Source organism: Balaenoptera ricei, chromosome 11, assembly GCF_028023285.1.
Source record: "Balaenoptera ricei isolate mBalRic1 chromosome 11, mBalRic1.hap2, whole genome shotgun sequence".
Lineage (NCBI taxonomy): Eukaryota > Metazoa > Chordata > Mammalia > Artiodactyla > Balaenopteridae > Balaenoptera > Balaenoptera ricei.
In genome coordinates this window covers 51,824,417-51,851,856 of record NC_082649.1, presented here as the reverse complement: position 1 = coordinate 51,851,856, position 27,440 = coordinate 51,824,417, and the positions used below count along the sequence as shown (strand labels likewise).

Sequence of the window (27,440 nt, the reverse complement as noted above, 5' to 3'; positions counted from 1 at the left end):
TAGGACAATGGCAATAGGACTATAAATACTGATAATTACCTTAAATGTAAATGGATTAAATGCTCCAAACAAAAGACATAGACTGGCTGAATGAATACAGAAACAAGACACATATATATGCTGTCTACAGGAGACCCACTTTGGACTAGGGACACATACAGACTGAAAGTGAGGGGATGGAAAAAGATATTCCATGCAAATGGAAATCAAAAGAAACCTGGAGTAGAAATACTCATATCAGAAAAAATAATAGACTTTAATACAAAGACTGTTACAAGAGACAAAGAAGGACACTACATAATGATCAAGGGATCAATCCAAGAAGAAGATATAACAATTATAAATATATATGCACCCAACATAGGAGCACCTCATGTATAAGGCAAATGCTAACAGCCATAAAAGGGGAAGTCAACAGTAACACAATAATAGTGGGGGATTTTAACACCCCACTTACACCAATGGACACATCATACAGACAGAAAATCAATAAGGAAACACAAGCCTTAAATGACACATTAGACCAGATGGACTAAATCGATATTTATAAGGCAGTCCATCCAAAAGAAGCAGAATACACTTTCTTCTCAACTCCACATAGAACATTCTCCAGGATAGATCACATCTTGGGCCACAGATCAAACCTCGGTAAATTTAAGAAAATTGAAATCATATCAGGCATCTTTTCCAACCACAACACTATGAGATTATAAATAAATTACAGTCAAAACTGTAAAAAAACACAAACATGTAGAGGCTAAACAATATGCTACTAAACAACCAATGGATCACTGAAGAAGTCAAAGAGGCAATCAAAAAATACCTAGAGACAAATGACAATGAAAACATGTTGATCCAAAAACTATGGGACAGAGCAAAAGCAGTTCTAAGAGGGATGTTTATAGCAATACAATCTTACCTCAAGAAACAAGAAATATCTCAAATAAACAACCTAACCTTACACCTAAAGCAACTAGAGTAAAAGAACAAATGAAACCCAAAGTTAGTAGAAGGAAAGAAATCATAAAGATCAGAGCAGAAATAAATGAAATAGAGACGAAGAAAACAATAGAAAAGATCAATGAAACTTAAAGCTAGTTCTTTGAAAAGATAAACAAAATTGAAAACCTTTTGCCAGACTCATTAAGAAAAATTAGAAGAGGGCTCAAATCAATAATATTAGAAATGAAAAGGGAGAAATTAAAGTGGACACCACAGAAATACAAAGGATCATAAGAGACAACTATGAGCAACTATATGCCAATAAAATGAACGACCTAGAAGAAATGGACAAATTCTTAGAAAGGTAAAATCTCCCAAGATAGAATCAGGAAGAAATTGAAAATATGAACAGGTCAATTACAAGTACTGAAATTGAAACTGTGATTAAAAATCTTCCAACAAACAAAAGCCCAGGACGAGACAGCTTCACAAATGAATTCTATTAAACATATATAGAAGACTTAATGCCTATCCTTCTGAAACTATTCCAAAAATTACATAGGAAGGAACACTCTCAAGTTCATTCTACAAGGCCACCATCACCCTGATACCAAAACCAAAAAACAATATCACAAAAAAAGAAAATTACAGGCCAATATCACTGATGAACATAGATGCAAAAATCCTCAACAAAATACTAGAAAACAGAATCCAACAACACATTAAATGGATCATACACCATGATCAAGTGGGATTTATCCTAGGGATGCAAGGATTCCTCAGTATATGCAAATCAATCAATGTGATACAGCACATTAACAAACTGGAGAGTAAAAACCATATGATCATCTCAGTAGATGCAGAAAAACTTTTGACAAAATTCAACACACACTTATGATAAAAACTCTCCAGAAAGTGGGGCTAGAGGGAACATACATCATCATAATAAATGCCATATATGACAAACCTACAGCTAACATCATACTCAGAGGAAATACTTTCAGCTTTTCACCATTAAGATCAGGAACAAGACAAGAATGTCCACTCTTGCCACTTTTTTTCAACATAGTTTTGCAAGTTCTAGCCACAGAAATCATAGAAGTAAAAGAAATAAAAGGAATCTAAATCAGAAAAGAAGTAGTAAAACTATCACTGTTTGGAGATGACATGATCCAATACATAGAAAATCCCAACGATGTTAACAGGAAACTTCTAGAGCTCATCAATGAATTTGGTAAAGTTGCAGGCTACAAAATTAATACACAGAAATCTGTTGCATTCCTATACATTAACAATAAAAGATCAGAAAGAGAAATTAAGGAAACAATTCCATTTACCACCACACCCTAAAGAATAAAATACCTAGGAATAAACTTAACTAAGGAGTCAAAAGACCTGTACTCAAACTATAAGATGCTGATGAAAGAAATCAAAGATGACACAAACAGATGGAAAGATATACCATGTTCTTGGACTGGAAGAATCAATATTGTCAAAATGACTATACTACCCAAGGCAATCTACAGATTCAGTGAAATCCTTATCAAGCTACCAATGGCATTTTTTACAGAAGTAGAACAAAAAAATCTTAAAATTTGTATGAGACACAAAAGACTTTGAATAGCCAAAGCAATCTTGAGAAAGAAAAATGAAGCTGGAGGAATCAGCCTCCCTGGCTTCAGACTATGCTATCAATACAAAGCTACAAGTCATCAAAACAGTATGGTACTGGCACAAAAAGAGAAATATAGAAACCCAGGCAGCTATGGTCAATCTACAACAAAGGAGGCAAGACTATACAATGGAGAAAAGACAGTCTCTTCAGTAACTGGTGCTGGGGAAACTGGACAGCTACATGTAAAAGAATAAAATAGAACATTCTTTAACACCATATACAAAAATAAATTCAAAATTGATTAAAGACCCAAATATAAGACTGTATACTATAAAACTCTTAGAGGAAAACATAGGAAGAACACTCTCTGACATAAATTGCATCAATATCTTTTTTGATCTGTCTCCTAGAGTAATGGAAATAAAAATAAATGTAAGCAAATGGGACCCAATTAAACTCAAAAGCTTTTGCACAGCAAAGGAAACCATAAACAAAATGAAAAGACAATCCACACAATGGGAGAAAATATTTGCAAATGATGCAACTGATAAGGGATTTATCTAGAAAATATAAAAACAGCTCATGCAACTCAATATAAAAAGAAAACCCAATCAAAAAATGTGCAGAAGACCTAAATACACGTTTCTCCAAAGAATAAAAGATGCTCAACATCACTAATTATTAGAGAAATGCAAATCAAAACTACAATGAGATATCACCTCACACCAGTCAGAATGGCCATCATCAGAAGTCTACTAACAATAAATGCTGGAGAGGGTGTGGAGAAAAAGGGAACCCTCCTACACTGTTGGTGGGAATGTAAATTGCTAAAGCCACTATGGAAAGCAATATGGAGGTTCCTTAAAAAACTAACAGTGATCCAGCAATCCCAGTCCTGAGCATATATCTGGAGATATATGGTTCGAAATGATACATGCACCCCAGTGTTCATTGCAGCACTATTTCCAATAGCCAAGACATGGAAGCAACCTAAATGTCCATAAACAGATGAATGATTTAAGAAGATGATGTACATATATACAACAGAATATTACTCAGCCATTAAAGAGAATGAAATAATACCAGTTGCAGCAACATGGATGGACCTAGAGAATATCATACTAAGTGAAGTAAGACAGAGAAAGACAAATATCATATCATATGGCTTATATGTGGAATCTAAAAAAATGATACAAATGAACTTAGTTACAAAACAGAAACAGACTCACAGACTTAGAAAACAAACCTATGGTTACCAAAGGGGAAAAGTGGGGGGGCAGGGCTAAATTGGGGGTTTGGGATTGACATATACACACTATTATATTTAAAATAGGAACAAACAAGGACCTACTGTATAGCACCAGCGAACTCTGCTCAATATTCTATAATAACCTAAATGGAAAAGAATTTGAAAAAAGAATAGATACATGTATATGTATAAGTGAATCATTTTGCTGTACACCTGAAACTAACACATTTTTAATCAACCACACTCCAATATAAAATAAAAATTAAAAAACTTACAAACAAAAACCAAAAATGCCTTATTCACTACAGATATTTCCTGAAAGTTATTGTGTAATAGTAATAATGATAGTAGTAGTAGTAGTAATGATAATAATAATAGTAATAATAATACCTTGTATTTGTAAGGTTAAGTCATGTTCTAGCATATTTAATTTGGAGGACTGACTTTAGAAGTTAAAGCACATACTGAAGACTGCATTACCATTATTAATCTTTCAACAACAAACAAATCTCTAAATGTGTATTGAGATGAAAGAAAACTGATGATCAAGAAATGGAACAGCACTCTGCAAACAGGAAGAGTCTTTTGGGAATTTTCTATTCACCAGGGCTTTGACTGTTACCTATAAAGTAAAATAGTTAGCATGACAAAACATCTGTATATACACTGAACTTCTGTTAATTCCTTTGGTTTCAATCAAAACCTTTCAAATTTTAATCTCCATAATTACTCAACACAAAAGCTAACTGAACTTTGCTCTCTAAGTGATTTAAGGATTTCTCAGTAGTAATTCTTACTCCCTGATTTTTGCTTTGCCACTTAATTCCTGAATAAGACCGTACTCCATGTTGTTTTATATTTAACAATACTCTTTTTCATAAACTGTTTTACTGGGTGAGTTTGAAGCACCCTTGCCAGGGGAGTGTTACTGTCTTCATTTAAGAATGAAGTCACTGAGACCAAAATGCAGGCACACTATCCAGTTTCAAGTGTGAATATTGGAGTTTTTCAAAAAATATGTGTGGTAGAAATTTTTTTTGGTAACAATGTCTATGATGCCCCTCTCTGTATCCAAGCCTTTTGGTAGTGAATTCCTACATTAACTCTGGGCTTGGTCACATGACTTGCGTTTGACCTATGGGACAATAGCAAATGAGTCATAAACAGAATTGAAAAAATGCTGGTCATTTGGGCATCCTCTCTTGCTGTTCTCTGAATTCTGAGACTTCCACGGGAATAAGCCTGCTAGAGGGTCAGCAAGACATGGCTCATTGGTGTCCACCACTCAACCATCAGACAACTAACACCCAGAAGCAGAACTGTGAAGATGCCCAGCAGCTATGCCCAGATGCTCAAGCAAGTCCAGTCAATATCAGAAGAACCATTCACCTGAGGTCAGCCCAAATTCTAACCCACAGAATAATGAACTAAATATATGTTTGTCACTGAGTTAGGGACGGTCTGTACTGCAGCAAAAGATAGCAGATGCCACATAAGAGAGTAATGTCCAGATGGCTGACCTGGAGGGAAAGAGTTTAGTATGGCTTGAACTTACTTAGACTGTTGGTAAGAATATGCAGATGCATGCTCGTTGGATGTGTCCACTGCTATCTGCTGCTGCTGACCACTTGTGTCCTGGGATGAAGGTGCCACTGTCTGGGGAGAGGTATCAGCAACAACACCCTATGGAGGCAATAAGAACACAAAAGTCTTATTGGCTTTAGCAAAAGGGCTTCTTGCAGATGGACTGTAGAGCATACCCATCTTCTACGTGGCTTGAGTAGAGCTGCACTCAGCTATATAAAGCCACAGTAAGAACCCAAAGAAAAAACACAGAGCACATTTGGATGAGGGCTGAGGAATTTACCTCAATGTGTCACCAAGAAGCCTTGCCATCAGAAGACCCTGTAGCAGTCAAGTGATGAGGAAAGCATTTTGCCCATAGTTAGAACTTTTAAATCATGGTTGCATAGAGCCACACTAAATAATGATTCCTTAATCAAAAAATTCATGCAGAATTCCTATAAAAACGTGTATATTTGAGTATTTTCCTGGGAATAAAGTAGTCTACCTTGTCTCTATCATCTGGCAAAACAATGGACTTTGACCTTCATAAAAATCTAACTCCAAGTTTGGAATTCTTTTAAAAGGACACTGTTAAGTAGGGTCTCCCTTAAGCAATTTGATTTGTTTTATTTATTTATTTTCATTTTCCTTGATGTGAACTGGAATTCATTTAGAAGTTTCAGAAAAAGAAAGAAACAAGCATCCTTAATTTTGATTCCCTCCTCCCCTTACCATTTGAATGGCTTTTGTTTCTCACAGATGCCAACAAGAATGGATTTCTTGAGTTGGTCATCATTCAGAATGTGTTTGGTTCCGAGAGAGGTTTGGTAGTTAGTAGTCCTAAGGAGGGAATCTATCTGAATACATTCTCCTGGTTTTACTTATATTATAGCCTTGGGTTTCTGCAGGGATATAGGTTTTTGGTCAACTCCCTATCCCTAACAAAAGCTCCCTGAAATTGTTCCTCAGAATCTGAAAATTCTCCCTTTATGAATTCAATCTTTTTTTTCCTAATATACTATTTGGTGTTGTGCATTTTGATGAACCTCCCACCCACATTGATTTGTGTAGATACTGGTGAATTTTCAATGAGTGTTTTTACATAGAAAATGAATCAGTGCTTTCCTTTATAAGCACAAATTCAAGGCAATATATCAGGGTATACTTATATAATTCTTAGTGAAATATTTCTTTTTAAATCCCAGATTTAACTATAATTAGACTGTTCCCAATAAGCAACACTGTCAAATGTGTCTCCTTATTTTATAGTCCTCAAATATCTCAGATTCTGTAGATAAGCACACACATTTGGTCCAGAGATAGAGAAATGCGGATATGTGGCAGAGATTTATGCTTAAAGTCACCTACAATGTCTAGATTCATAATTTTCTTATGACCTAGATGGGTTTTGATAGCTAAATATAGCAAAGAACATACATTTTAATCACATATTCTTGAAATTCTGAAAAGCCAATTAAAACCTCTTTAATACTGAAACATTCCTTGGGGACCATAGGTCTGGAACACATAAAAGATTTAAAAATTGGATCTCCTTGGTTTCCTAAGTGACAGGACACTGTCCTCTTAAATGTCTGTGCTTCCCAAACCTTGGTACGAGCAAATATTTGTCACACACTAAAAACAAGCAAACAAACAAACATTTCAAAAGATCTAATTTGGTCTGTAAAGATCTCACCCAATCTCTGTGGCTCCAGAGGTTGGAAGAGTCATGGTGGTCTCCGACAATGAGTGGTACCAACATGAGTTGGTTGGCCAACTCATGCAATGGCAATGGCGTGAACTCCAGAGGAGTCCCAACTAATGGAAGAAATGCACTGTGACCATAATGGCAAATGCACATCAGGAGAAAGGGAAGGGGGGGCAAGAAACGATAACGGTTAGAACCAGAGAGAAGTATACACCTCTACGTGTCTTACCACCATCCACATAGCCCTATGCCCTGCTCCTTTCCTATGTATCTTGCTGGCTCTGTCCAGTAAAATAATGTGTAGAGGAAATGGATTCAGCCCAATGGAAAGAGAGAAGGAAGGGACAAAGCTTCCAGTAAGGAAAATATGACTTTATCTTTCACAGTATCCATAGCAATATGAGTGGTACAAGTTTTTCTCTCTGGTCTGTAGGATGCCACAGTTCTGTCAAGGTTCATTGGCGAGAGCAGCGGTTCTTCATCTTTGGTACACGTTAGAATCACCTAGCATCTTTTAAAAATCCTGGTGTCCAGTCCACACCCTAGACCCCATCAGACTCTCTGGCAATAGGACCTAGGCATCACATTTTTTAAAGCTCTTGAAATAATTTTGATGTGCAGAAAAGTTTGACAACCAGTTCTCTAATCCAGTCCCTCTCAACTTTTAATGTGCACCTTGATCCTTAAGGGATCTTGTTAAAATGCAGACTCTGAGTCAGTAGATCCGGGTGGGGTCTGAAAGTCTGCATTGCTAACAGGCTCTCAGGTGATGCTGATAATGCTGGTCTAGGGACCACTACTGGAGAAACAAGGCATCGGAGAACTAGCTCATTCAAATAGCTGCACATGTTTGCCTTCCTCTTTCTGAGTGTTTGTGGCTAACATTTGATAAGGTAGTTATTTGATCTCTGATCTTTTCTCTAAACATAAAAATGGCACTCCTCTCAGACCTGGATACCAAATTTTGCTTATGTCATATGCAAAGCAAAACATAGGTATGTTCAAGTAAAGTACATACTTTCACAGAGTGAGTTTGCAACTTCAAATTTTCAAGCAGCACAAAAATCACAAATATGGATTTTGGGGGTTATGGTGGACCCCAGTGCATGTGGCTGAGATTTATCTGCCCTAACCTTGTTCTGTAAGAAGAGACAGACTTACTTCAATGGAAACAGCTGTCGGAGGCACAGGCGTGTACTGGGGAATGTAGGTCCCTTGCATAGGAGCGGCGGCAGTCATATACTAGAGGGAATCAAAGAAAAATGCAGGTGAACTTGGGCGTGCAACCAGTGAGAAAAGTGATATCACATAAGACTGTTTTCGATGTGTGGCCCCCCACCAATGCATGATGAAACTTAAACTTTATTTTGACCAAAAATAATGCAGTTCCTATCAACATAGAATAGTCATCGCTTACTGATTCAGTACCAACAGCAGCGCACCTCCCCGATGTCAGTAAAAGTTCATTCACCCCATCCCCTCACTTTGTACTTTTGAATATTCTATATCAGCTCCCAAACATTTCACTTTCACATCTAAAACACAAATGCCAGGAGGGCAGGGATGACATCTGTTTTTTTCTCCATTTTATTGCTAGCACATAGTAGGCTCTCAACAGATTATTTGTTGAATGAATGAATCATTATATTGTGAATAATAATTTCCTTTCTAACTAAAGTAAAAGAGAGGAATAATGTACGAAATACTTATCTAGCAACAATCAGAATTGGTAAATGTTATCATTTTTGTCATTTGATCGCTTTTTTATATATAAAGGAAATAGAGTGTTCCAGATAATGTTGAAGTTGCTTTTCTTCCTTCCCCCCATTCCATGTTCATTTCACTGTATTTCCTTTTCCACTCCTTTAATTCTCCAAATTTTCTTCATCCAGATGAACAATACAACAGTCCAATCATTCTTCACTACATTGTAGTAGTCAGTAAAATATGTGTTGGAGATAACATGTATTTTGGCAACGAAAAACGGAAGCCCCAGTAAAATTATATGCCCACCTCCATAAGCAAAATGCATGACCCATATTCCTATTTCTAATACACATACCCCCTGAAAAGTCAAAGTCCTACTCTTTGAGAATGGAATCTTCTATGAAATCAACTGTATTTCTGAGTTTCTAAACTTGAACATCACAAAATTCCAGAACCAGAACCATCTAATGAAAACAAGGTTTCTCAATACACAAAGCTTTAGAGGAACACTTTTTATGGAAAACTACAAGCCCATGATTCTTTATTCTAAATTTGCTGAGTTCATGTATTAAGGCCATGCATAAATGTACAAAACCTAAATTACAATGTTGTGCATTGATCGGTATTTTCAGTATCCAAGAGGCATGATAATTCTGAATCAAGGGAAATATCTGAATGGAGATTGATTCATCAGATGTTGTTGTTGTTGTTTACTATTCATAGAGAAATATAGCAATAAAGCAACTCTGGGATAAGTGCTTCTCCATCCTAAACTAAGCACTGTCTTACTACATCTATTTGCTAAAAACAGAGACAGCCTTAGTGAAACAACACTAAATCAAACAAACAAAACTGCTGCCTGTAATTCACGTGTTACTGCTGATAACAACTGTGTGCAATTCCTATGTGTACAAAAACAACCTTGTAATGTGTACCAAGGGCAGTTGTTTGCAGGGATTGGGGATATTACTAACTTAGCTTCATAGTTGAAAATTAGCAGAGGTTTCTGTGCCCCATCCTCTGTGTTCCCAGAGTGTTCATCACCCTTCTATTAAAATTGTCCAGACTCTCATCTCTCTAAAGGCATGGACCAAGTGTTACATGTCTCTGCATCTTCCAACACTCCACCCAATGCCTGGCACCTAGTAAATAATTATTCAATGGCTGAATAAAAGGACACAAGAAGAAAGCCTTCCATTTCCAATTACAAATCTTGTATGCTTCTTAGCTGTCAATAATTCTGAGTTCTCTATAGATATCAATTTCCCCACCCCTATAAAGTGTTTGTATAACCTTTAAACAAATACTTTAGCCCCCTCTGCTCGTCATTATTCTGTGTCCTTAAGCAGACAATGATTATTCAGGTATCCGACTGCTATCAATTTTTCAAATAAGTACAGAACTCTGGAGTCACATTTCAGCAAATATTATTTCATATCTAGTACCCATGGCAGGTGTCTGCTTTGCCAACAAAATTGCTCTAGAAAGTATGTTGGAGATAACCGTTTCTTGGCCATTTCAGATAGGTGGTTTGCTTATGTCATATAGGTTTTAAACACCCCTTAATTTAGTATTACCTACAATGTATTTTTTGAGAATGTTAGCTCAACTGAGAAAAAAAGTTTTCTGTGTTCCAGAGCAATGCTGCACAATGTATCCTCTTTGCTATAGAGATAGAATTTTAAAACTCTGAGAAGTCAGGTTTTACAGAAGCCTATTTAAAGGAGATTTTAAATCAGTGTTTCTAAAACGGTTGCTGTTTCTGGTAGCACCTACTGATTTTGCTTAAAACTAGTACTCTCAAGAATATACTTTGAAAAAGGTTTCTTTAATTGAATATCAAAAATCCTAGTAGATCTGTAGCAAGTGGGAATGTGTTTTCACCAACAGAGTTAATGCTCTGGTGGCTCACGTTCTCCCCTTTGGTCATGGCTTTTCAAGATGTATAATAAATACGCCAGTAAAAGGATGCTCCCTCACTGATCTGAGTATTTTCTATTCCTGAGTTAGTAATTCCAAACTTTGCAATTGTCATCAGTGAGCGTGCGTGTCCTCGACATAAGACAATGTCACTGGACATGGCTCGACCCACCCCTGCTCCACGGTCTGCATCGCTAAGGAGACCTTTCTGTGAACTAGATTTAGGGATGTGGGCTGGGGCCACACGTAGCACGGTTCACGACTTCTCATGAGAATCCACCTCAGTTTTAGACCTCCCTTGCCAAACTAGAGTTCTCAAGCAGTGTAGTTAATGAAAAGCATTTTGTGTCATTCCTGGCTAAGCTTCTTGAAATGACTCTGAGTTATTCAAAACCCCATCTGTGTTCTGTTCAGTAAAATCAGTAAATCTTCATACCTTCTGTGGCATTCAATGAAGTTGTGAAAGTGGCCCAAACTGAACTGCTTATAGCATAAATTCAGAGTTATCTCTTCAGAACAATACTGTGAGTTAGGCAGGATGGCTCACCCATTTTACAGACTGAGAAACTGAGATATACTGGAATAACTCCAGTTCTGTTGACACAAGATTCAGCCCACTTTTCAGTCTACTTCAGTACTCTTGAAATAAAATAACTAAGGTCCTAAGGGTTTTTATGATCATTACCATGCAAAATAATATCAATTTTTAAAAAAATAATAGACTTTAATAATTGGAGTTGCAATTAAGAAATATAGGATAATAATGCCTTGGCTTTAACATTTTATTGTCATTTCATTTCCATAGATTTTTAAATTTTCACTATATACTCAGAATACCTAATTTTCTTCTAGAAAGGCTACCCTTGTGCTTAACTTATTTTATAATTTAATTTTATGCTACTCTTCAGAACTAATAGAGATTTTATAGTATAAATGAGATCAGCTCAGTTCAATGCGTTGTGTATGTGTATTTTTTAATTAAAAAAAAAAAAACGCCCTTCTGGCTGCTCTTCTTTTTTTCTTTTTTTGGTGTCACAGAAAATCTAATAGAGCTGGAGAACATTGTTTTAAAATTAGGGATAGGCTTATTTTAAACAAGTCAATGCTATGGAGTTTTATACCCCGTAAGGCTATTCTCTCTCGATAAACGTTTGCAATGAAACTTTTCTGTGGTAGACATATATTTTCTAGGGTAAAGCCTCAAGAAGTGACAGCCTTGTAAAATAAGGCACAAGAACTTACAGGAAATGGCTACAGCTATGTGTAAGATCAACTCTCAGCTTTAGGTAATTGGTGACAAATAACTCTGAACTTTCTTTAAGCATACAGTATGATTTCCTTAAGAGCAAAGATAAACTACAGTCAGACTTAATAATGCAGGCTGTACAAACATGGTTTAGATCTCAGTGCCTAAGATTGCTTTCTTTTCATTCAGCTAATAAATGACAAAAACCTAAAGAAGGACCTGTGATATAAAAAAAATCTGCCCTTTGACTTGATGAATTTCTGTGAATTACTTATTAAAACCAAAATAAGAATGGATGTCTATCCTTTAAGCTAATTTATTTTACTGGTTTTTCTCAAAAGCTAGAAAATGTCTTCCATAATTCTTTCATGAGTACACATTATTTTGCATTTTGGGGGGATATAACGGCTGATGGGACCCATATTACAATGAGATGATGTAGATAAAATGGATAAATCCGTATAATATTTCCCCGTTGGTGGCAGCTTAAAGTTTTGACATTCATGGATAAGTTTTCTTTTTTGGTAAACAGTTCAATGATTTTTACATATTCTGAAAGCACTGGATTTTCACATAGAAGTATGTAGGAGATGCAAATAGCCATTTTCAAACCCACAGAATAAATTCCAGACTCCATCACTTCTTCCAAGAAGTCTAGACACTGCATCACCAAGACAGTTACATGAAGAGAGAAAAAAAATGGTGAAGTTGGAGAGGAATTGTGTTTTTGTCTATTTAATTTAGAACAAACTGTTTCTGTTACTGTGGACTCATTGATTATTTCTGAAGAAACAGAAAGTGAAAACTCCAAATTTTTCGTTCCTGATTTACTTTCTCTTCCCCCACCAAAGCAAAACAAATAAAAAACATTTTATATATTTCCCTCGAGCAAACTTTTCCTTTTATTTATCTGTAGAGCAAAGGAGTGGCAAGGAAATCCCCACATTTCAATTTTTGGAATTTCATAAAATAAAATAATTGCTCAAACTTGCTCATTTGGAGTTATTGTTATACTATATATATACTATACTATGTTATACTATGTAGGTTTTAAATTGGTACGTCTAGTCCTTGCTATAACATTCAAAAATCGGCTTAACAAATCTCAGCAAGAGTAGTTGTCCAGGTCCTATCAAACCCAGAAAGTCACTGAGAAGGATACAGGAAAGGAAGTTGAGCAGAGAAAGCAGAAATTGTGTTGGATGCTGCTAATAGCGTGCAGTGTGAATTACTGTGAGTTCCATCTAATACAAAGTTTCCTTTCATAAAGGAAGCTTGTGGGTATAGGGAACAACCTGAATTATGATTCATCAGTATCTGGTGAGCGGCTCAGGGGGAGGCCACAGAGTTACCTTAGGTAGAGGTATTCTGGGGTTTTGAGGATTATATTTCTTGGATTTGCAAAATTCTGTCATCTCAGAGCTAGGGAGAGGTTGGTGTACTTGGGGTGGCAAATTAGTATCATTTCACATGTTTACATTGGCTAAGTGGTAACAGCTGCCTGGAGTATAATTCTAAGAATGCCTTCTAAGTCTCCAAGTCACTCGGTGGATGAGAGACCATCCATAGAGAAGAATAGAGCTGAAGAGGGTCTCCTTGAAAGGAAAGAGTGCCCCCACTAGGGCACTAGGGCTGGACTTCTACTTGGACCTCTACTGCTCAGTTCTTCCTATATTCTTCCACTCCTGCCAATGAAATGTTGGAGAGTAAAGTGGATACCCCCATAATAGTAATAGTGTAGGCTTTCATAATGTTTTATGTTAGTGTTAATTTATAGCCTATTTACTTTTTAAGGTACTAATGCAGAAATAACAAAGTAGACATCTATGAGTGATGAAATAATTATCCCTAAAGTGTAGGTAGATGTGAATACAGATAGCAGCATAAACTTCACCTACTAGAAGTAAAAGCACCTGAAGAGGGAAGAAGACCAGTTAGTAGGCTTGATAGAAAGGGGAGCCCAGAATTTTTAGGAGTATGTAGCCTATGTTATCCTATACAGTTCACCAGAATAGTGCTAAACATAGCCCAGAGAGGTGTGCATTAAACTATTAAACAAAAAATACAGATTTTCGTCATTGTATTCTGGGGTGAGGCCTATTTGTTGCTGCCATACAGCAAAGAGAGGAACAAAGAAGAATCTTGGAGGTTGTTCTTAGATTGGAAATTTACAAAACCTCACCCACTGCAATACAGGGAGAAGTAGTCATTCCCACGGGATCACAGTCTATGGAGGCCTTCAACTGTGCAGAAAAAGCAATTTTCACGAATGTATGGGAAAAAACCAAAGCCCATTAAGTTTGAGCATGTGCACAGATCACGTGGTAGCAATAAAAAAAAAAAGATAATGCTATGGAAATTTAGCTTATTAAGAAACTATGTCTTAAAATTTGAACTTGAAACAACTCCATATAGATATCATGAATTCCTTCCTCCCCTCTCCTCAATTTTTCTGTGATGGGTAACATGAAATATAGAGAGAGATAAGAGAGATTCCATGAACCACAAAGACCACTCAGGAGATAAAGAAAAGTAAGTCAGATAAAACTGGGAACTAGAATGGAGGCAATTATGAAAGCATATTCACAGTGGAGTAGCAGGAATGAAAGACTCCTTGGGCTTAGTAGACAGGGGAGGTAAGTAGAAAAGATAGTAAAAGAATATTATGAGTAAACTTATGTCAATACATTTGACAACTTAGATAAAATACACAAATTTGCTGAACAGCACAATTTAGTAAAATGGATGCAAAAAGAAATAAAAAATCTGCATAGTCTACATTTACTAAAAAAAAATAAATTCAGAATCCAAAACCTTCCCAAAATAAAATCTTCAGCTTCAACTGGCTTCTCTGGTGAATTTTCCAAACATTTAAGGAGTAAATAATAGCAATCTTGTATAAATTCTTCCAGAGAGTACTAAAGAAGGAACACTTCTCAACTCTTTTTATGAAGTAGCATATTCTTTATATCAAAATTTGAAAGGGACATTACGAGAAGAAAAAACTATAAAAACTACAGCCCAATGTCTCTCATGAATATTTATAAAAACTTCCTAAGTAAAATTTATCAACTCAGTGAGATATATATATATAATATATATAATGTTCAAGTGGAATTTATTTCAGGATTGCAAGGTAGGTTTAACATTTGAAAGTCAATCAACATAATTCACCATATTGACAGAATAAAGAAAATTATATGATCATTGTAATCACTTAAAATATATTTTATAAAATCTAACGTCTGCATATGAGGAAATGTCTTGGCACACTAGGAGTAGATGGAAACTAGGAATATAAGTCTGTAAACAAAAAATTTACAGCTAACCTCACAGTTAATGGTGACACACTGAATGCTTTCTATTTGAATTTTGGAATAAGATAAAGATGTTCAGTATCATCTCTTCTAACATTGTTTAGAGATTCTAGGCAGTGCACTAAGACAAGAAAAAGAAATGGAAGGCATAAAGAGAAAAGATCACCAGAAGTGAGAAATTACGGAAACTGAGAGGTGAAGGTGTTCTATTGTAAAATTCCAATAATTAGCAACATTCAGTAAAATTGTATTGAGCCCCTAGTATGTGCCAAATACTAAGTAAGCATAAACTATAGTCTTAAAGCATGGGTTAGGCAATAGGACCTGATAGAGTCCAGAAAAAACAGATTTCATTACCAACCCATTGGATGTCCTGGATAGTTCCTTTCTCCTTTATTATCTGACATATATAAAGCTATTTAATTTTATATATTATTCATTATTGCCAATTTTACATTTACCACAGTATCCAGGAACAGATTAAGTTGGTCTACTGTATTATTACTTTCTTGTTAGTCTTCCCTTGTATTTAAATTTCCTGTCTGTTTATACCATCCTTTTTGTTTCTTAACATTCTCTATTATTTTTGCTTATTATTATGGTTTATTAATTGCAAAGAATTAAGAGTCTCTGTAAAGTAATGACCTCTTCAAATGAGAGAGGCTGTTGAGGTCAAATCAACATTTACTTAAATCTGCAAGCTTCAAGAAGAAAAAATCACTTTAACAAATGACCTGACTGACCTATTACCTGGATAGCTCTTTCAGAAACTTACATGAACACACAGGCTAACAACTAACACCCTCAGCCTCTCAAGGCTCGCTTGATCTTTCCTCTAGGAAAACGGAGTTTGCTTCTTTGTTTTGGAAATGAAAGAATGGAGGGACTTTGTCAAGAAGATAGACAAGTCCTCAATGTGCCTCAAAGCTTTGTCGTTTTCTACTTAAGTCTGTGACTAAAGCATTAAATTGGGCTAGGTGAGGACACTTCAGACAAACTGAAAAAGCACTCATTCAGGCTGACACACACACACAGTAAATTCCATTTCCACACAAAAGATTTCCTCTCAACCATCTCAGACCCACTCTTCATAAATTCTAGCCATTCCAGTTAACTAGCGTAGACAATGAAAGTCAACAAGAGGAAATGTTGAGGGTGCCCTTTAAATTGTCCTTTAAAACAAAGTTCAATCTCTACAAGAGTCAACAAACATATGCTTTTTGTGTGCGTTTGGTTTTGAGTCAAGAGACTTTCAGGGGTGGAAGCTGATCTACTCGACTAGATAGAATATTCACATTAGAGATTGATCTAAGATGGGTGGGGAACAAGTGAAGGTAAGAAGGAAGTGGGGAGAAGCAGGGAAGATGGGGTAATGTTCTAAATAAGGAGGAAAAAAATATAAAGCAACAACAAGTTGAAAACTGCAAAAGTAGAGCATAAAGCTATTTGAGAAAAGTAATTCTAGGAACTGTACATATTTAGGGGGAAAAAAACCAGATTGGAACAATATTACCCTATCCATGTGAGCATATATAATTTTGGCAACACAAAAGCATAATAGAGGAGTTTCTGCTGAGCTACAGATATTACCATTCTTGCCTCCAAGGATGTGTTCAAAGTAAAGAGTTAAGGGCAAGGAATAGGAGGACTAGCAGGAAAGAGACCTTCTGGTACCAGAGTCCAGATTCCACTTTTTGCCACAAAAATTGAAGAAAAACTTGTTTGATAACAGCTGTCAAACAATGGATAGACAAAGGACATCATCTTGGGGTAAATTTCAACCCACTCCCATTGAGGTCTTAAGAAGCATCGTGAACTGCACCATCTCACTTATGTTCAGCTTTACCCCAATCCACCTGCTCACGGTTTACTTGAGTTGTTTAGCATGATGGTTAAGAAAAATCTCAATTTGTAGCTATAAATCTCTTAGTGTGTTGTATAATGGAGTCAAATATTCATACGCGAAAGCTTTTTTTTTGAGAAATATTAGTCAAATAATGCATACAAGGCTCTTAGCATAGAGCTGGGTATATACTAGCAACCTAATAGATAGGAACAGTCATTACTATTGGTTTTATTTTTATCGATATTATTATTATGACAAGGTGGAAATGTCACTATCTTCATAGATTGGCAGGATCAGAAATCAGCTTAGGCAGGAAATGTTCATTTCTTTCTCTTGGAAATTACATTGATAAGACACTTTGTATCAACAGAGGCTCCTAAGGCATGGGTGACAGACACTTAACGTACATGAAGAGATAGTTATAAATGGAGGGAACTTGTGTTTCTGAGAAAGAGGGAGAGGGAGGAAGCCTGGAGGAGCTAGAGGAAAGTGGGAGGAGAGAGGTAGCCAGGAGCACGTGGAGGGGAAGGGCTGGCGGAACCCCATGGTGGGGCAGGGGGGCGCTGATGGGCATTTTAAGCACAGGGATGAATCTTTATATTCAGTCTGAAATTGCTTACATGTCCATTACTGAACACGACCCACGCCTTCCCTAATGTTATTCTGAGTAGGATTTTTGTGGGAAAACTGGAAAGAGGGTGAATTTCACATCTGATTCAGTGTGGAGTAGACAGAGCAGACACAGGTGACTATATGGTCTCAAAAACGTAAATACATAATTCAGAAAGCCTTGGACTTCTAAAGGGCATGGGATTGGGGGTTCCAGACAATCTTATCTGGTTTCATAGTATTTCAGGATCCAGTGACATCAGGGTTACATTCTTAAACAGAGAAAATAGACTTGGATACAGTTGACTCAAAAAGACTGAAAAGTTGCCCCAAAGCTTAGTATTTTCTACCTACTGGAGAAATAAATAAAGGGTTGGATCATTGAGAGAAGCATCTAAGAAGCAGTTCCAAAAAGAAATAAAAGCAACGGTTATTAAAAAATATAAACAGGAAGACCAGAAGTGTACTTTTTAGGGTGGTGGTATAGAAGAAGTTAGGCAGTAAAGGTCAAACAGAAAGAAAAATCAGTATAGATACAGACTATTCTTAATTTCATCTCCGTATTTTCCTTGGCCTGGTCCTACCATCTGACCTTGATTTCTATATCCCAGGAGACATTAGCTTCTGTTTAGGACCTGGGAACACTCCTTCACAAACTCACAGGCTACTGTGGACACTGTTTTCCTAGAATGTTAACTATAGATTTTTCTAGAGTTTAGGTCCTGTTTTTCTTTCTCATGACCAAGGCACTGTGTTTCCCACATATCATTAAAATATATTTATGAAAGCCAACTATGTTTAAGATGTTATGAGTCTTATTTCTCCAAAGAAGACATACAGATTAGGCACATGAAAAAATGCTCAACATTGCTAATTGTTAGAGAAATGAAAATCAAAACTGCAATGAGGTACCACCTCACACCAGTCAGAATGGCCATCATTAAAAAGTGTACAAATAAGAAATGCTGGAGAGGGTGTGGAGAAGAGGGAACCCTCCTACACTGTTGGTGGGAATGTAAGTTGGTGCAGCCACTATGGAAAACAGTATGGAGGTTCCTCATAAAACTAAAAATAGAGTTGCCATATGATCCAACAATCCCACTCCTGGGCATATATCTGCACAAAACTATAATTCAAAAAGATACATGCACACATATGTTTGTAGCAGCACTATTTACAATAGCCAAGACATGGAAACAACCTAAATGTCCATCAACAGATGAATGGATAAAGAAGATGTGGTATGTATACACAATGGAAAGAAGGAAATAATGCCATTTGCAGTAACATGGATGCAACTAGAGATCAGCATACAAAGTGAAGTAAGTCAGAAAGAGAAAGACAAATACCATATGATATCACTTATATGTGGAATCTAAAATATGACACAAATGAACCTATCTATGAAACAGAAACAGACACACAGACAGAGAGAACAGACTTGGGGTTGCCAAGGGTGGCGGGGGGGGGGGGGGCGGCGTTCGGGGAGGAATGGAGTGGGAGGTTGGGGTTAGCAGAGTCCTACTGTATGGCACAGAGAACTATCAATATGTTCAATATCCTATGATAAACCGTAATGGGAAAGAATATTAAAAAAAAATGAATGGGACTTCCCTGGTGGCGCAGTGGTTGGGAGTCCGCCTGCCCACGCAGGGGTATGCGGGTTTGGGCCCTGGTCCGGGGGCATCCCACATGCCGCAGAGTGGCTGGGCCCGTGAGGCACAACTGCTGAGCCCACACACCTGGAGCCCATACTCCAGGGCAGGACAGGCCACTGCGACGAGAAGCCCGTGCACCGCAACCGAGAGTGGCCCCTGCTTGCCGCAACTAGAGGGGGCCTGTGTGCAGCAGCAAAGACCCAACACAGCCAAAAATAAATAAATAAATAAATACATTCATTAAAAAAAAAAGGGAATGTAAAAAAAAAGGTGTTATGAGTCTTATAGTGGCAGATATAAACCAATCTCCTCCTTGATGAATTTCAGGCACTCTTATAGAAAATAAAAATACATGGGTTTTAATTTACTAACAAATATGCTTAATTCTTATCTAAAGGATATTTATAAAACAAGAAAAGAAACTTAAAAAGAGGGGTCAATGACTAAACCATGACCCCAGATCAAAAGTGAAAAATCGAAGTCTATAGTAAGTGTAGATTCTAGACAGCAGGGCAGGAAGAATGATAAGAGGGCAGGTGTGCAGTGACCAGTTATTTTCAACCACTCAACATCCATTTTCCCTTCCCAATGCAACCTGTATTTCTTTTGGGAATTCTTATGCCCGCCCCCCCCCCCCTTCCCCAATCATATAATTAGAATGTGACTGACTCCACAGTTAGTATACCCTGATCCCTTGTCCAGAAATGGATGAAAATAACCCTCGCAGAACCAATGAAACTAGAGAAGATGTTTACTAGAAATTCTGGGAGAGGAAAATATTCTTTTGTGTGTGTAGAAACTTCTAGAAATTACCTTTTCTCTTCCTTTGGCATGTAAGTGTGAGCATGTAAGGGCATCATTGCTACCCTGACAATGACGGGGAGGAACGGGTAGGCTGGGTTCATCAGACGTGAGGCTGTGAAGATGATACACAGCTTAGTAGAAAGAAAACAGGTCTTTAGAGACATCATTTGAGCCAGTTCTCTCTATGGCTTTTCAGGTACATGAATCAATGCATTTATTTTTAAATTAAATCTTTTTGAGCTGAGGGTTTAATTATTCCTGTGGTTGAGGAGGTCATATGAATTTGAAAGGGGAAATTAGGCAAATGAGAAAATGAGTTTAAAAAATACACAACATCCTCAGCTCTGATAGAACTGCCCAGAACAGTGGGTCAGGGGTAGCACAGGCCTCTGTTACCTTGCCTACTAGGCATTTGGTCCTCTCATTCTGTCAATAAAACTCAACTGCTTACAGAGCCTTCTCTGACATTGAGAGTTGGCTCTCCCTTTCCAATGTTTATCCGAATCCAATTTGCCTAATTACTTTAAATATTTTTCATTACTATTTACAGCATCTCAAGAACTTTTCCTAATTAGGAGCCACTAATTAGCAGAATTTTTTGAGATTTCTGAGGAAACTCATATGGAGAATGCCCACCATCATTCTGCAACGGCCCTGCAACTAAAATGGAAACAATCTACCACAGTGCCTAAAATTCCACCCTGGGATTAAATGTTAACTCAGTCAGAAACTGGTATTTTACCATATAACTGGCCCTCAAGAAGGAGCTGGGAGAATCCTGAGAAACAGACTGAGGCTAGTTTTGATGAAGGGAAGAAGAAACTATAGGATTAGAGTTGATGGGACAGGCCCCAGGGGTATAAAGTTCTGAGGTTTTTAGAAAAGCCTAGGAGAAGAGAATATCAAATGGAGTGTGGGGATCTGGAAGAGTCCCAAACTATCCCTTTATTTGTATTGACCCTGAACGGGCTACCAAGTACTAGATCTCAGGTATCCTGGCATATTTCTGCTATCCTATCACTCCATTTTCTTACCTGATTGGATTCCCCAAACTTTTCCAGTGTTTACTACATGTGGGATCTCTCCAGGTACCATTCATCAAACTTGTTTGTTCTGTGGATTTTGGGGAGATTGACTTTCCTAAACTAAATCTTGTTTACTGCCTGTGACCCAAGTATCCTGTTTCTATCAGACACCTTGTGTAAATTCTGAACTTGTATGCTAAACTCAGTGAGTTACTTTAAATACAAATACCTCATGAGGGTGAAACAAATCTGGATATCTGCAGGATTTTAGTGAGCATTGCAAGAAAAGACTTTGCACTGGATTTCTTTTATTCAGTATCTTCCAAATAATGTTCCACGGAAGGCTCTTCCAAGAAATTTTTTACAGCTGTTCCACAGTCTTGTTTACTCTGAGTCAAAAAATTTGAAAAATGATGGAATAAACCAAGCTAAGCAGGTATTTTCATTTTTCTTGCAGATGAGGTTTCCTTTCTCTCTTTTTCCTCCTTCCTTCTTTATATCCACTGTTTTTTCCCCTGCAGTATTTCTCCATCTTTAGTTTGCAAATATTTATTGTGAACCTACTAGCATCTCTAAGAAGACAAATGCAGTTTGTTATACTTCCCAGAAGTGCTGGACCTCAGCACTTTTAATTTTTTAAGTACAGTAACATCTCATGAGATGGAGGCGCAGTCTCTAGGACCCTGGTTCTCGACTTTGGCTTTACATTGGAACCACCTGAGCCATTTGAAGAAATACTGATGCCTGGGGCCCATCTGCAGAGAACCTGATAGAATTGGCCTGGAGTGTGGCCTGGGCATTAATATTTAATGCTCACCTGGTAATTCCAATATGCTACAAAATTTAAATCTGCTACCCTAGGGGCTGTTTGGAAAATTATGCTTAAATATGTTCCCCAAGGAAATCTATAATTCACATAAATGATCAAAAGATTAATTAAGTATAAGTGATAGATTTATGTTGCATACTCTGAACTATCATTCTTCCTTGGAGGATCTTGCATTGAGAAAAGGAAAATAAAACAGAAAAAAAAAAAATATCCCCAAAGGAACTGAAAACAATTGTGAAAGGCACAGGAGGTAAGTAAATATATGCCCAATAAAATTTCTTCCCAATTCTACCCAGGATTCTGCAGGCACTGGCAAAGGGTTGGGGGGAGGGTGAAGAGGAGGAGAGAAAAGTACAGCTATCCTCATTAGCCATAAGTCACAGTGAGTCTGTAGACAACCAAGGTCAACTTGGGTGTGAAATTAGGGGCTCAGTTGAAAGCTCTGTTTCTAGTTTTATGTATTTTAGAAATACAAACAGTGAATAATCAGGATTAGATGCTGCCAGTTACAAAAGAGCTTTAATATCCAAGTATGGAGTAATCCTCTTAGCTGTATTTCATACCAGTGGAAAATAAAAAAGACCAATTTAGTTACTGTCCTAATTACTAGAGGCTCAAAGGAATGTGCTGGGGAAGAAGATGCTTGTTGACAATATATGAGTCCTCCCCTGGACCCATGGGCTGCCATGAGTCCTTTAAAAGGACCAAGACTCTTATTATAATATATATGTGTCCTTGGTCCTTTTAAAAACGGAGTGAAAACTCTTGACATTAGTAAGATGTCCCTGAAGTATGAAGTATGAGTATGAATATAATAGAAAGGGGAAAAGAAGACCATAAGCACTTCACACCCAGGAATTACTGCTGTTATGTTTGTAAACAGTGTTGGTTCCCTCCCCTCCAGATTAAGAGAGAGGATTGAGCTCCCATTCTGGTTTGGGGTCTTAATAATCCTAAAAGTATCTCCTGGGAAATAACCATGCCCTAGTGAATACATACACTACACCCATGTGCCAGTTCACACGGTTTCTTTGTCCCGGGAGTTCCTAAATATATCATTACGGGCCATGAGCCCTGATAGTTTTGAGTGTACTGCATAAATTCAATTAGGGATTTATCTCTTTCTCCCCAAGGACCCACTCTACTCAGATTCCAACCTAAGTCCAGTTCTGTTGGTCTTTAAAAACACATCATGCAGAAGGAAGGAAATCATACAAGACAACAACAATATATGATAGAATTCTGGAAGGAAGGAAAAAGTTGGAATAATAGAGGATAATAAGCATTTCTACTTTTATTCTATCATAAATTTAATCCTCCATTGTCTTAAGTGGTTTTTCCTTCCCCCATTCACACGCATGCCTGTGATTGGCTGCTTGGCTGGCAGCTGTGGTTCTCAAACTTGATTGTGCCTCAGAACCACCTGGAGGGCTGTTAAAGACGACAGTGCTGGGTCCATGGCCAGTTTTGGATTCAGTATGTCTGGTGTGGGGCCTGGGAATTGTATTTCTAAGGTTCTCTCGTCTTCTCATTCTGTCCCTGGGAGTGGATTGTGGTGCGGAAGAGATGATGAAGGTCACCCACTGCCCTTCCCCAGGCTTCAATGCATCGGTTGTATCACATGCTTCAATACTCATCTTCGTAACACATAACTTAGCGATTGTAGTAAAAGGCCCGTGGGGCTGATGTCCTTTGCTTTGGCTGAGTGGTTGCATTCCACTCTTCATGAGATTCCTAAGGAAAGGTATTTTAGGAACTGGGCTGTATACACACGTGTGCACTTTAGCATTGTGTGGAATTAGCCCTTCAAATAAACTTGAAGTCTAAGTGGCTTGGGTGATAAGTACAAATGCCAGGGGTGTAAGCTTTAAAGCAAGCAGACACCTTATAAAGTATCAGCAAAGGGCAAAATAATTCAATTGAGTTTAGGGGATTAAAAAACCCTCAAGTGTGGCCTGAACTAGCTGAGTTCAAGGCCATCAATCAAACAATTTCCTAAAGGAATGAAAATAACAGGGGGGTTTTACTACATGACTGCTAAAAGAATGATAATAATAATTTTTTAAAAAACAGAAGGGCTACATATTTTACATTTATATCCAGTTTTATAATGAAAAAAATTCAAGGGGAAAACATCTCTTTGAGAGTAAGAAATTCAAGAAGCTAAAATCCACAGACAGAAACAACCAAACAGAAAGGTTTTCAAAAGACGAATTGATTTTTTTTTCTTTATGAAACTGTTAATCTGCAAGAATTTTCAATGTCATTTAGAAAACAGTTAAATTCCTTATGGACTGTCAGGACAAATTGGGACAAAACAAAATGAGAAAGAGAAAGGGGAGGAGAGAACAAACTATCCTGCTAGATGAAAGGGTCCCTTGTTTGATCCTGGTTGAAAATCCTACTTAAGGGAAAACAGCCTTATGTCCACTGGCTGGCTGCCTTTTTTCAGTAAGCTCTCAATATAATAGTGCGTCACTAATGGATTGGGTATGGCGCTTTTCCATTTCATTAATGAAAAAAAAGCTAAAGGCCATTACTTGTCCTGATTACCATTCACAATGATGGTGGGGCACTTGGATGCATGTCTTCCAGAGAATCTGCAAAAGGCATGACACACGCCACTGAAGAACTGATTTAAGAGATGACACACACATACAAATGAGGCAAAAATGCTACATCACTGAGACCAGTATGTTTGCAGTGGTGTCCATATGAGAGACCTGGACAATGAAAAGGGTATAAAAGTACTTTCAGAAGGTGACTGGGGAATCCACTATAATGATGTTGGTAAGATAAATAAATGTGATGACTATCTAGGGAAAACAATTAACAAAAATGAAACCTTCCAGATAAGTGGCAGTGATAAAGGGTAGTTATAGTTCTAACAGACACATTGTAGATTTCCACCAATATTTTAAATTATTTCATATAAAGATCCTCTCAGTAATTCTGCTTTCTCCAAATCCTTTCACTTTTTCTCTTACTTTCTTGTTCATGAGATTTTTCTATCCCATTCAGAAAGCCCTCTACACTTATTCATTCAAATTTCCAAACTTCTTGGGAATTCAGAATCTGTTTTCCTCTTGCTATTTTCATCTTTTGAAGTTAAGGTTAGGATTATACACAATGTGTTTCTTGCCATTCAGCATTCTTACAAGTAGGTATTATTTATTCAATAAACAAATATTTGTTAAACACCTACCCCAATACTACTGGGTCGTAGAGAAATAAGGTAAATAGAAGTAGTCCCTGCTCTAAAGGAGTTTAAAGTCTTGACTCTAGAGAGAAAGAAAGATAATTTAGCAGAAAATGATGATTTAGTGCATTAAATTTTATGATGGAGATATTCCCAGGGATCTGAGGGAATAAGAAAAATGGGCAACTCTAGGACAAGATGGAAGGATGAGGGAGACTTCTAAGGAGAAGGAAACATCGAGACAAGCTCTGCAAAACCAGCTACAGATCCCTGCTGAGAAAGCATCAAGTTGAAGCATGGAGGAAACAGCATTCTAGCCAGAGGGACTGCTCATAGTTACCATACTCTCACTTATATGAAGACCCTGGTGGCTTGGTCCATTCTGGGAGCTGAGAGGAATGCCCTCTGCCTGGAGCACAGGAGGAGTAAGAGGTGAGTCTGCAGCTGCAGGCGCCAGGCTCAGGAAGGGCTGTGTACACAGGCTAAGGACTGAGGCTGATGTTTGGAAGGCTGTGGAAGGATGGGAGGCAGGTCATGTGTGTGGTAGAAAGATGGCTCTGGTGGCTATAGAGAGAATGGATTAGGGTGGGTGAAGACTTGGATCTGCAAAACCCATCAGATGGATGCTGCGCTAAGCCTGCAATGGATGACCCTTAATTACAGTAACTTTCTGGGGGAGAATGTCCAAACATTTAGACCTTTTAGAGGAAATGCAGGCATCTGACGAGCTTAGTATTGTCTCCCCATTTTGTCTTCCACGTTGATTTGGAGTGAAAGCCAATGCTGAATTCTTTAATTGAGGGTGAGTCTTTATTTAAGGACTGTTTTAGACTCACAGACATAGAGAACAGACTTGTGGTTACCAAGGGGAAAGGGGAGTGGGGGAAGGAAGGATTGGGAGTTTGGGACTAGCAGATGCAAACTAATGTATAGAGAATGGATAAACAACAAGGTCCTACTGTATAGCACAGGGAACTATATTCAATACCCTGTGATAAACCATAATGGAAAAGAATATAAAGAATGTATATCTATGTATAACTGAATCACTTTGCTGTACAGCAGAGATTAATACAACATTGTAAATCAACTAGACTTCAATTAAAAAATACTGTTTTATTTTCATCAAAAATTTGAGCTTTAGTGCCACCAGAAATAATAGGAATAGCACAGTCCTTGACCTCCAACCTCCATGGGCCTACAATCTAAAAATGAGGTAGAGAGTGGTGAGGAATGTACAAGTACCTATACAACAGGAGCCCACAGAGGGCTTTGAGAGTTTTCCAAATAAAGTGAGGTCACATCTGGCTGTGCAAATCAGAAAGCGATTGGTGGAAGAGATACACCATTACTGATAGGTAAGATTTGACCAACAGAAACTGCAGGTGTGACAGGGAAGAAATTCCAGGTTGAAAGTCAGCAAGAGCAAGGCAAGAAAGAAAGTTCTCACAGCTAAACACATACTACAAATAATTATTTGTAGTGAAAGAACAGAGTTATGGAGGTAGACAGTAGGAATAACAGTTGGTTAAAGTAGCTTGAGGATTATACGGCGGCAGACTCAAACACAGGCTGATGAGTCTTTAATTTTTGCGGTCTTTGTGTTGTGGCTTTTGACTGGGGAAATAATATATTAGGAGTCTCCCTTTGCAGAATTTAAGTACAGCTCACCTTGCTCCCCAAAAGGACTTTAGGCAGCTTCCAAACTTGTATAAAGTGTTGTAGTACCAATAAGTGAGGAAAATGAGACAAAGGGAAAGAAAGTACAGCGAGGCTAATAAAATAAATGCCATTAAAATTTATCAGAGGAAAAAAAAAAAGGTTCTGAAGAACCTAGGGGCAGGACAGGAATAAAGACGTAGACGTAGAGAATGGACTTGAGGACATGGGGAGGGGGAAGGGTAAGCTGGGACGAAGTGAGAGAGTGGCATGGACATATATACACTACCAAACGTAAAATAGATAGCTAGTGGGAAGCAGCCACACAGCACCTGGAGATCAGCTCGGTGCTTTGTGTCCACCTAGAGGGGTGGGGTAGGGAGGGTGGGAGGGATTCGCAAGATGGGGGAGATATGGAGATATATGTATATGTATAGCTGATTCACTTTGTTATAAAGCAGAAACTAACACACCATTGTAAAGCAATTATGCTCCAATAAAGATGTTAAAAAAATTTATCAGAGTTATTTAGCAATAAATT

At 37.6% G+C, this 27,440-nt stretch overlaps 1 protein-coding gene across 8 annotated transcripts in view; it reads right to left on the bottom strand.

Annotated features, from left to right (window-relative positions):
* The window catches only part of RBMS3 (RNA binding motif single stranded interacting protein 3), a 718,377-nt gene that overhangs the window by 16,731 nt on the left and 674,206 nt on the right, over positions 1-27,440 (bottom strand). For 5 of the 8 annotated variants that reach the window (XM_059939057.1, XM_059939054.1, XM_059939059.1 and 2 more), the window contains 2 exons: positions 8,242-8,322; positions 5,362-5,489 (listed from right to left, as the gene is read on the bottom strand). In XM_059939057.1, coding sequence (XP_059795040.1) covers positions 5,362-5,489; positions 8,242-8,322 — 209 coding nt within the window. Of the gene's footprint in view, positions 1-5,357; positions 5,490-8,241; positions 8,323-27,440 lie in introns of those variants that run through there. The other 3 variants (XM_059939058.1, XM_059939060.1, XM_059939062.1) reach the window with 1 other exon arrangement.